Here is a 12,500-nt window from a genome sequence, read left to right as displayed (position 1 = left end):
ATAAATTAAAAACGAACATTAAAAACAGCAAACTTAAATAAATAATTGGCTAGTGGTACTTAACACCCCCTCTTCTCTGTTGCCTTTCTTTTTCTCGTACTATCTGGCCCTTATGTGTATGATCTGGTTCCCCGACTATATATTGCAGTCGGACCGACGATAACTGACACGGCACCGAAGGAGAACCCTGCTGCAGAACCGGTCACCTTAGGATGCTGTGGGAAGGACGTCATTGGATGATTGCCATAGGCCTGCGGACCAGAATGTTCATAAGAGCAGGTGTTAAGCCGTCCCATGATGTAGTGGACAGGTGCTGCCTGCCGAGACGCTTGTAGATCCAATGAAGAACCATGAATTCGCCAGCGCAGGTACCAGTTGCCCCTGGATGCTGTGAATAGGCGACGCCTGGCGGACGCCTGCAAATCCAGTCAACTCCAGGAGCTCGTTAGCGCAGGTATCAGCCGCCTGAGATGCCACCCCCCCCTGCCCGACGCCGTAGATCCAGATTAAGATTACGAGGATGTGAGTATGAGCATGCTGTCGTGAAGGACCTGGACGAGATCTGTGATGACGTGTGGACGAGGACGCCGCCGAGTTAGGCCTGGACGAGGACTATGAGGAAGTCTAGATGAATCCGAAGTCAAGGAGGACCTGTGCAAGACTTTCGAGCACGTGTGGACGTCGAGGACGGACAGATGACACCGAGGACCAGGAAGAAGAGGACGACAGGGACGAGCAGCCACGAAGATGCACCAGGACAACGCATACGAGAACGAGATGACCAGCCAAGTTAGGTAACCCTTGAGGCAAACCTAGGACGCCTCGAGGGCGAGTTGTGATTAGGTGGCGAGCAATGTACAATGTAGCATATACATAAGTACCAGTGGACCACGTGGCTCCAAGTTCCAAATAGGACCCATTCACTCAGCGAGGGCATAGATGACGATGTTATCTCACCTTGCTTGACCCGTCAGTTCGTGACCAGAGCTCGACGTGGTAAGGTCGGCCTAGCCCTCCCCTTCCAGGCAGGTCGGCCTGACACGTGACACCGTGCACACCGCATTACCCTTTAGACATCGTCCAGTGTGTTCCCATACTGTGTGTCAACTCTTAGTAATAAAGAGTCACACCGTTATACCAGTATCACTACCCCTGCAAAGCCATTATAATAGGGTTCTGTACCCGTTATACACACATATATGTGTGTCTGTATATATATATATATATATATATATATATATATATATATATATATATATATATATATATATATATATATATACACAAACACACACACACACACACAAATATGCTATATTTTTGCACACTGCAAAGAACAAGGTCTATGTAAGTATAAAGACCTTGACAAAGCATATGCAGTGAACGGTTTCTAGCATTATGGCGATGCTCAAACATAAACATTGATCCCCCAACACACATATATATCAACACACACACACACACACACACACACACACACACACACACACACACACACACACACGCCCGCACACACACACACATACACACACATGTTTATATATACATATACATGTGTATGTATGTTTACAGACTTATATGTATATTTATGTATACACAAAAAACACATATATATGTAAATATATATATATATATATATATATATATATGCATACACACACACACACACACACACACACATGGATGTATATATACATATACATACATACAACACACACACACACACACACACACACACACACACACACACACACACACACACACACACACAACACATGCACTCCTGTCTGCCGTTTGGGAGACTGGTACCACTCCTCCTGACTGGAAAAGGGGCTTGGTCATCCCAAAGGGACTGTGGCAACTAAAGCGGTATTACATTGCTCAGCATACCAGGCAAGGTCCTCACTCATCTGTTCCTGGCGCGAGTGCACGACCACCTTATACAGAGACCTGAGCAGTCAACTGTAGACCGTGTCTTAGCACTCTGGAACACCGGCTAGAGATTCAACAAGGTATGCTTGCAGCTTATGTTGATCTCAAGAAGAACATGTCTTAGCACTTCATGTCCTTGTGGAATGCCGACTTGAGTTTCGACAAGGTATGCTTGCAGCTTTAAGTTGATCTCAAGTCTCTGGAGCCTACTGGGTCTCCGTGGGATCCCCCTCGGATTATTGGTTTGCTGTCTGGCCTATATACAGATATCAAGAGTGCTGTCAAGTGTATGGGGGGGGGGGAGGCATCTCTGCCTTTTCCCGGTGTCTGCCGGGGTGAGGCAGGGATGTGTCCTGGGCCAAACTCTTTTCTTACTTGTATGGACTGGATACTTTGCCGTGCCGTGGACCGTAGTTCTTGTGGGGCATCAATTGGTAATTTCAAGGTAACAGACCTTGATTTTGCCGAATGATGCAGTGATCCTTGTGGAGACAATGGAGGTTCTAGAAATAGATCTCGAGGCGTTGCATGAGGAGGCGAAGCCGTTGAGACTCTCGGTCAACTGGACCAAAACCAAGGTTCAGGACTTTGGGGACATGTTGGATGTCGATGTTCAGTCTGTCCAGGTCTGTGGTGAGAACATTGAGATCTTGGATAGCTTCACTTATCTTGGTAGTGTAGTGCAGAGTGACAGAGGTTCTGACCAGGAAGTCACTCTCCGACTAATATTTCCTAATATTTTCAGCGGCTCTGGTCAAGCTTGGCCGAAGGCGACGAGAAAGGGGTGGTCCAGGCCCTAAAGGAAGGGGCTGACGTGAACCAGGTCAGCCGTGGCCGTGGTCGGCCCATTCATTCCGCTGCTCTTCGGAATTCTGGCAGTTTCATAAGGATTCTTCTGAATCACGGCGCCCTTTGCGATGCTTCCGACGAAGAAGGCTTCACGCCTCTAATGGTGGCGTCCCTGAATGGGCACACTGAGGTGGTGAAGGAGCTGCTGAAGGTCGGTGCGGACCCGAGAATACATCGCCCTGATGACTTCGGTGGGGACACAGCTCTCCACATGGTCACCAACACAGACGAAGGCGAGGTGCTGAGAGCCTTGCTGGAAGCGGGGGCCGATCCTAACACCAGGGCCAGTGGCATGAACGACATGACTCCTTTGCACTTGGCTGCGGAGTTTGGGAGGGAAAATTTGGCTGAGCTGCTCGCGATCCACCCGAGCTGCAAAGTCAATGTGAGGGACGCCCGTGGCCTCACGCCCGCCAGCTTAGCTAAGGAAAGCTGCCCGAACCTCTCACTCTATTTGGATTTGTGCTGCGGAGCGAAGTCTCACTTGGACAAGGTATGTTGAAGGGGAAGAAAGGTCTCAAAGTAAGTGTGTTTCATCCTTTTGGGGAAATATCACAAGGGTTTTGACTCCAGAGCTGACGTATGTTTGCATGTGTAAAGAGGGAAGACAGCAGCTGCAGAAACCCTTGTGCTTTACTTTTCAGGTGAGGAGATTGTAAGACAATGACACTGAAGACCTTTCTTGTTCCTTTTTTGCAGCTTCTCATCGTCGCGGTCAGAAGGAATGATGCGGCGGAGGTGAGGGCAGCACTGGACGAGGGAGCAGACCTGAGTTTACAGGGTCCAGAGGATGGCGGAACCTTGCTCCACCTGGCGTCCCAAGGTTCCTCAGGACAAGTTCTCCAGATACTTCTCTCTCGAGGCGCCTCGGTGGATGCAAAGACCAGTCAGGGATTCACACCGCTCATGACAGCGGCTCAGAGGGGCGCGACGGACGCCTTAGTGCACCTTTTAGAACGTCACGCCAACCCAAAGCTGTCCACTCCTAACGGGACGACGGCGCTGCACTTGGCTGTGCAAAGTAAGGACTCTTCTGCAGTGACTGCTCTACTCGACGCCGGCGTAGACGTCAACGCTACCACGGTCGACGGGTCCACGCCATTGCACATCGCCGCTGCGTCGGGGTCCCTCGGGCTGGCTCGCCTCTTGTTGGATGACTACCTGTGGGATGGTAGCAAGGGCGGCTCGGCTGCCCATGTGGCGAGGAAGGCCGGCCACCCGGAATTCGCCAAGTTCATCGAGCAAGTGGTCTGCAGTTGCAATGAGAATAACGACAAAAGTACTGAGGTGCCCGATCTCGAGAGAAGCCGTTTCAAAGAACATTTTGCAAACATGTGGCAATTGCAGCATGTATGTGTTTGCTTGTGTGTGTGCGTGTGCGTGCGAGTGTGTGTTTGTGTGTGTGAGTGTGTGTGTGTTTGTGTGTATGTGTGTACGTGCACGTGCGTGTGTGTGCGTGAACGTGTCTATGTCAAGTGTACCGACACGTAAGGCGAACATACGCTTGTTTCTCTCAGGTTCTCCGAGAGGACTTCCGCGTGGTAGTCGGCCAGCCCGTGCCTCCCAGTCCAGGCGTGTACCGGAACCTCTCTAAGCCGTATCGAGGTCGAGTCCTCATCATTAACTACCGGAAATTCAGTGAGGAGACACCCACTCGCTACGGCTCTGAGAGAGATGTGGCAAATCTCTGCAAAGTGTTTAGCAATGTGAGTCGCAGTAAGGAATAAATAAAATAGAAAACTTTTAACAATTTTTTTCGTACTAAGTTAAGACTTAACTCTGACAGATGGGCTACCAAGTGGAAGATCACCAGGACCTGAATCTGGAAAAGACTAAAAATGTGCTGAATAACTTCAGGAGTAACGAGGATCTAGCTAAAGTTGATTCAATGTTCGTGTGCATGATGAGTCAAGGCATCGACCGGGATACATTCTACACATCTGATATGAAAAAGATGGACGTCTCCGCGGTGAGCATTTCACAGATATGGATTTCAAATATACGTGCTTATATATATATATATATATATATATATATATATATTATAATATATATATTATATAATATATATATATATTATATTATAATCACACACACACACACACATACACACACACAAACATATATATATATATATATATACATATATATATGTGTGTGTGTGAATAAAACACACACACACACACACACACACACACACACACACACACACACACACACACACACACACACACACACACACACACATATATATATATATATATATATATATATATATATATATATATATATATATATATATAAATACACATACATGCATACATACATATATATATACATATATATAAATGTACATAAAACATATATATGTATGTACATAAAACTGTAAAGTACAATATATTGTTTCTCTCTCAGACTTCCATTCTTATCTCCGCAGGTCCGGAATATGTTCAAAGATCAGGCTTGTCCTCTCATGAAGGGAAAACCCAAGGTTTTCCTTTTCAGCTTCTGCCGCGGAAACTTCTCTGGACAAAGTATGGGTAACTTTCTTACGAAGAAGTCTGTTTTAATGCAATGATGGACTGACTTATATAATTCGCACTTGTACATATATTCGGGTATATGGACACTAAGGAACTCTTGACGAGTGACGTTCTAATTCCGTTCATATTGTGATAGCGTTTTTATTTTTATTTGGTTTATATCTGCCTATAAATAAAGTTTTGGTGCTGTTTTTCAACACTTAATTTTCCTCTCACAGCTGACGATCTACCTCCCACTAGGGACGAAGCTCCGCGTGACATGCTAACCCTCTACGCGTCGACGGAAGGCTTCAAGGCTGTTGAGTCGAGCGAAGGAACTTTGTTCGTGCGGTCCCTGTGCCAAACTCTCGCCGCCCACGCCCACAACACGGACATGGTCAGCATAGTTCACAAGCTGAACCAGCTCATGGCAAAAAGCACGCACGCTACAACGCCAGAGACACAGAGTTTTGCCTTCAAGAAGTTTTTCCTGAATCCACTGGAGTCGTCCGACGTATAACACTTGTGTGGTGTCCAGCGATGACTGCGTTTCCTTGTATGCTAGCGGGTGTGCGTGTGTGCCGGTTTTCGTAATCAGGACCGCTGTAGGCTTTTAGGTCTGTTTATATGTCTGTTTTTCAGTATTTAAACACTTGTGTATGAGTGTGCATATACCTGAGTACGTGTTTGTTTGTGCGTGAATGCGTGAGTGCGAGATATTGGGTTTATTTGTTGGTTACCGATGTGTGTCTTGATGACTAAAAACAATGGTAAAGGATGTGAGAGATAATGCTACACCGATAGTCAATCAAGTTTGGGTGAATTATCATTTCAACTGAAAATCAAGTAGAATGAAGAATCATTTGCTGATCGAAAATTCTTGTTTCTCATCCCTTACTCTCTTTTGCGTGCTTAAAAATGATGCTGCACTTTTGAAGTATAGAGATATCGACAGGCAATTTCGCTGCGTTAATTACTAGCGCCCTTCTAATTTCTTTTTATTCCTCCTTCAGACTGTTTTTTCGTTTAACTTACTTTTTTCCATAAAGAAGAGAGAGGAGAAACGCAGAGGAAGAAAGGCGAAAGGATTTTCTTGGTTTTCCCTTCCAAACATCTACATCTGAATTGCTCGTTAGCGTGGAATGGCTGTCACATCTCTCTCTCTCTGTCTCTCTCTGTCTCTCTCTCCCTCTCTACTTTTTTTCTGTCTGCCTCCTGTTCTCCGACTTCCCAATCTAATCTGACATCATGCGTTACCGGTATGAGCTATCTCCATGTTCCTTTTAAAGTGATAAGACGGAAGGCAAGATTACAGATGACTAATATCTTAGGAGAGTTTTGAATATTTTATCTTGCTTAAGGTTTCAGTAAAAGAGAAGGAAAAAGTCCCGTGAGTAAGAAAATACATAATGCATATGGTATATAGTGATGCTGATAATTATATACGAAATATATCAGTCGTACTTATCTATAATAATGATGAAAACTGCAGCGACAGAAGTGATAAAAGTAGCATATGTAAGTGATATATGAAATATCGACAAAATATGTAAACAAGAGTGATGTAATTCTATTTCAACTTGATTATATGATCATATATAGAAGACTCATATGCACTGCTAAATGACTCTGGCCGTTACAAAAGGATATCCCCCCCCCCTCTCTCTCTCTCTCTTTCTCTCTCTCTCTCTCTCTCTCTCTCTCTCTCTCTCTCTCTCTCTCTCTCTCTCTCTCTCTCTCTCTCTCTCTCTCTCTCTCTCTCTCTCTCCTCTCTCTCATTTATAACTAATAATTTCGATATGACTGAGACGATTGAATCTATAATTATCCTGAATGCTTTGTACGATTTGTTTAACGATGTGCGTGTGATACGTAGGGCTGATAAACAAATAAGTAGACAGATAAAGAGATAGAGAGATAGATAAATGTAATGAGAGAGAAAGAAAGAGGCAGAGATTATAAAGCTGAAATGAAATAAAACTACCTTTTATTTTTTATTTTTTTTCACTCTACATCTCCAAATTTCTAGATAATAATTAATCATATTGACGACCAAATAGCTATTCCAAAAAAAGTGGAATTGCGAAAATAACAATGAGGAATTCATAACTTACCAAGGAATTTTTTCAGCTGTAACGAGATACGCCTAAGAAATATGGCAAACAGTCATATTTTATTCTCGCTACGTTTTCATAATATTCTAGACTATACAGATAAATATTTTGTTCATAAAATGTTAACGGAAAGTTTTGAAATCATGATTAAGGCAAAGTGTTTAGAACATCTTACCAACCGGTATTTACTATTTTAGCTTCAAATATACATGAAATGTAAAAAAGACAAGTTTTATACACAGTAGCCTAGGCTTCGGAACATTGAAAACCATGTTCTTAAGAATGGTATGATTTGCTTATCTCACATATTAACCTATTCCTTAATTCATTCGTTGCATTATCTATCGTCACAAAACAAGGTCTTTTATCATGTTTGCGTTGGTATTATCTATACAAGGATGGATAAAAAAATCTAAAACACAACTCGCACTTGAATAGAACGGTTGGTATGGAGGACCTTTACATGGAATCAAAATACACAGGGTAAAATAGTGCATATCAGCAATATTCAATACATGACACGATTGCAGCTCAAAACAATTATACAATGGACGAAGCGAAAATCAAAAGGTAAAAAAAAAATATAGTTTTCGTAAAAATCAAAGGTCAGTGCGGGCTTGGTCGTCAAATTCAGTAATGATCAAAAATCATTTAAAAGGGGATATGCCATTATATGAAATCCATTTCATACAGCGCCTCTTCCCCCTCCCCCCTCCTCCTCGCGTCTTACTGTGGGAATCAAACTGTATTTTGAACCTGGGGCGATTGATGATGTTTGGTGAACAAGAAAAAGAAAGAAAGAAAGAAAGAAAAAATATATATATTGGCATCAACCCTGATTTCGAACTTCAGGATGAATAATACTAGTTGCGCGTTTTAACTAAAAAGGAAAAATTGGTGTGGGGAATCACAAAATGTTTTTCAAACCTGTAGTCATTTGTTCTTTCAAGTGTACACACACACAACCCCCCCCCCAAAAAAAAAAAAAAAAAAAAAAAAATCGGTAGAAAAAGCCGTGGCGGTTTTCCATCAAAGTTTATAACCATGTGAAAACGTTTCAAATAAACTTTTTTTTTTCCAAGCAATAGTTTTCACATTTCCTCGGTCAGAAGAATCATATACACTTACAAAGCACGGCAAACAAACCACTAAGGGCGGTGGTTTACGAGACAATAGGTAGTTTTTGCTGGATTGATCGCAGCCTCCTTGTCGACATCCCAGAAGAAGGAACATGGCGTCTCTGTTGCCATGGGAACGGAGTGCGAAATAGGACGAATTTGGTAATGCAACCAATCACGATGTGCTTCAATGTAAAGCTGATTATCAAGGAAGAATATTACCAAGACTAATGTACGAATAACGACATGCACAGTGTGGAAATAGTGCCACAAACTTGCTGAACAGCGGGTCACCTTTATGTACCAGCAATTCCTTTTCGACTGAAATTGTAATTTCAGCATTTTATGTTAAAATCATAACAAAAAAAGAAAAAGAAAGAAAGAAAAAGTAATAACATAAAACTACTGCAAAATATTTTCCCATTCATTGCACATCTGCATATTCCTCTCTAGCCCAGTGGAGTTCCAGCTGTGCAACTGATGCTTAATTAAAGCTCGTGTTGGACCCTCCGTGGATATGTTGGTCCTGAAGTGCTGTCGCTTCACAGGTCATCTCGGATACACGTCTTTTAATTAATCTATTTATCTGTTTCTCTCTGTCTATCTGTCTGCTTTACTCACTTGCTCTCTCTGTCTCTTAGCATATCTTTCTTTCTCCTCCCATTCTCTCTCTCCTTCTCCTCTCTCTTTCTCTGTCCGTCAGTCTTTCTTTCTCCTCTCATTCTGTCTCTCTTTCTCTGTCCGTCAGTCTGTCTTTCTTTCTCCTCCCATTCACTCTCTCTTTCTCTCCCTTCTCCCTCTCCCTCTATAATGACGAAATAGTAATTTCAACTTAAGGCGTGAACTCTTAATCACCACCGAGGTCCAATCAGCCTTTTTTTTTTCAGCGTCCAACAACTTTTTTCTTTTTCCTTTTTTCCCTTTCCCAATCAAATGAACTATTCATATTGAAGTTTGCATATGTTCGACTGTTTGATTTGTTCATTTATTTACTTGTTTTTGATAATTTCAAGGGAAGTCCCCCCACTAATATTCATTTGTTGCTTTTTTATTACAATTTTTAAATCTAATATCATTCATTTTCTATATTGATTTCCCTTATTCAGTTAAACTTTATTTCATTTAGCTTTCTGCTTGTGTTTCTAAGTCAGTATTTTCCTCATTCACAATGCTAATAAAACAAAACAAAACAAACAGTACGTTTTATAATTCTTTTTTTTTTTTTTTTTTTTTTTGTTGCTATTACTTTATCGTCACCATAGACTAACAAACATACATACAAGTTAAGTAACACCGTTACATTTTTTGTAACGATGATGTTAATGCCGCTATATCTTTGATTAACTAATTTGGTAACGTTTTGTAGTTTTATGTAACTACTCAGTTCTCAGACACACACACACAAACACACACACACACATACACACAGACGCACACACACACAACAGACACACACACACAACACACTGCTCGACGATGTTAGTCTAACGAAACAAACAATGCTCACGTTTGTAAAGTGAAAATCATTTACTCTGAACTGCACAACTCTTAAAACCCCAGACGCGATGCTAACGACACCACAGTCAATTTGTGTTAACATATTTGTAAATACAAATTCCTACTCAATAGATTTGCATTCATTACCTCAAGCTTATGGCCTGAAACTATTTAATAAAACAAACCAACATATAAAGCAGGAAATGTTAATTAATTATATTAAATAATAATCTGTATATAATATTATATATATATTTACATAACATATTACACACACTTTTTAGTATTGTAAATACATACATCACACCAACACCACAACACACAAAACACGAACACCACACACACACACACACACACACACACACACACACACACACACACACATATTGTATATATGTGTATATATGTATATGCATATATATATATATGTGAATATATTCATTTCTATATATATATGTATATATAATATATATTCTGAAGCAATTATGAGAGGTGCTCTAGAGAATTTTGAAGGAACTGTAGATGTTGGAGGATACAAAATATCAAATCTAAGATACGCCGATGATATAGTTCTAATTGCCAGCAGTATCATTGAACTACAACAACTACTAGATAAAGTTAGAGAAGCAAGCGAAAAGGCTGGTTTATTTCTTAATGCCAAGAAAACTAAGACCATGAAGATTCGAAGATAACCGGCAATGAACGATAATGAACATGTTACAATCAATGGAGTGGTTGTGGAAAATGTGAAAGAGTTCACTTATCTTGGAGCTGTTATTACTAATACATATGATGATTCACTGGAGATAAAAAGAAGAATTACCATTGCCAAAAACGCCACAGTTGCTCTCAATAACATCTGGAAAGACCGAAGCATTACCTTACGGACAAAGCTGAGGTTATTGAACTCATTAGTTTTCCCAATTGCGTCATATGGTTCTGAGTGCTGGGTGCTGAAGAAGATAGACAAGAAAAAGGTCAATAGTTTTGAAATGTGGTGTTACAGACGAGTACTACGTATTAACTGGACAGAAAAGAAAACGAATGATGAAGTACTGAGAAAAATAAATTGTAAAGACTGGCTGTTGAACATCTTGAACAAAAGGAAACTAAAGTTTATTGGTCATGTGATGAGAAGTAAAAGTATTGAGAAAAACTTGCTGACAGGGATGATGATAGGAAACAGAGGAAGAGACAAACCGAAGACAAGACTGAGCGACAACATCAAAGATATTTGCGGGCTGACGATGGTACAAGTGGAAAGAAATGCGCAAGATCGAGTTGAGTGGCGAAGGATGGTGGAGAGGTCCATGGCTGCTCAAACATGAACATACCGTTATTGATATATATATATATATATATATATATATATATATATATATATATATATATATATATTCATTTACACACACACGCACACACACACACACACACACACACACACACACACACACACACACACACACACACACACACACACACACACACACACACACACACACAAACACACACACACACACACATATATATATATATATATATATATATATATATATATATATGTATGTATATATATAAATATATTTATCTGCATATATATATATATATATATTTATATATATATGACTATATATTCATATATACATATATATATATATATATATATATATATATATATATATATATATATATATATACATGGGGCCGCGGTGGCCGAATGGTTAGAGCGTCGGACTCAAGACTATCACGACGGCAATCTGAGTTCGAGGGTTCGAGTCACCGGCCGGCGCGTTGTTTCCCTTGGGCAAGGAACTTCACCTCGATTGCCTGCCTAGCCACTGGGTGGCCAAGCCAGCTCAAGTCAGTGCCGGGTAAATAGAGATGGTGACTCGATAAAAACACCGGGCGGAAGGCAATGGCAGACCACCGCTCTAAAAAATTGCTAAGAAAAAATCATGGAAGCCCATGATCGTCAAGACCGCGGAGGCCGAATGGTTAGAGCGTCGGACCCAAGACTGTCACGACGGCAATCTGAATTCGGGGGTTTGAGTCACCGACCGCCGCGTTGTTCCCTTGGGCAAGGAACTTCACCTTGATTGCCTACCTAGCCACTGGGTGGCCAAGCCAGCCCAAGTCAAGTGCAGGTCCCAAACCCGGATAAATAGAGAGAATGATTACCTAAAAGGTACCACCGGCACTCTCCGTGGAAAGGAACTGGGGACCCTATCACGTACTCACTCCAAGAACATCATAACATGAAAACTACAATTAAGTATCATGCTGTGACCACGGCGGCTCAGACATGAACCTACCGTTAAAAGAAGAAGATATATATATACATATGCATATATATATATATATATATATATATATATATATATATATATATTCATATATATATATTTATTTATATATGAATATATATTTGTATATATATATATATATTTATATATATGAATATATATTTG

At 41.1% G+C, this 12,500-nt stretch overlaps 1 protein-coding gene across 2 annotated transcripts in view; it reads left to right on the top strand.

Moving 5' to 3' along the window:
- The window catches only part of LOC119584235 (ankyrin-1-like), a 9,023-nt gene extending 1,726 nt beyond the window's left edge, over nt 1-7,297 (top strand). The window contains exons 2-7 of one of the 2 annotated variants that reach the window (XM_037932745.1): nt 2,678-3,274; nt 3,481-4,068; nt 4,299-4,487; nt 4,568-4,750; nt 5,219-5,315; nt 5,543-7,297. In XM_037932745.1, the coding sequence (XP_037788673.1) occupies nt 2,678-3,274; nt 3,481-4,068; nt 4,299-4,487; nt 4,568-4,750; nt 5,219-5,315; nt 5,543-5,823 (1,935 nt within the window). In that variant the 3' untranslated portion in view covers nt 5,824-7,297. Of the gene's footprint in view, nt 1-2,677; nt 3,275-3,480; nt 4,069-4,298; nt 4,488-4,567; nt 4,751-5,218; nt 5,322-5,542 lie in introns of both variants that reach the window. The other variant, XM_037932744.1, reaches the window with a different exon arrangement.
- Nucleotides 7,298-12,500: the final 5,203 nt, after the last annotated feature.

This window comes from Penaeus monodon, chromosome 18, assembly GCF_015228065.2.
Source record: "Penaeus monodon isolate SGIC_2016 chromosome 18, NSTDA_Pmon_1, whole genome shotgun sequence".
NCBI classification, from domain to species: Eukaryota; Metazoa; Arthropoda; class Malacostraca; order Decapoda; family Penaeidae; genus Penaeus; species Penaeus monodon.
Note: the sequence above shows the minus strand (reverse complement) of the source record. Positions and strands in the feature narration are given on the sequence as shown.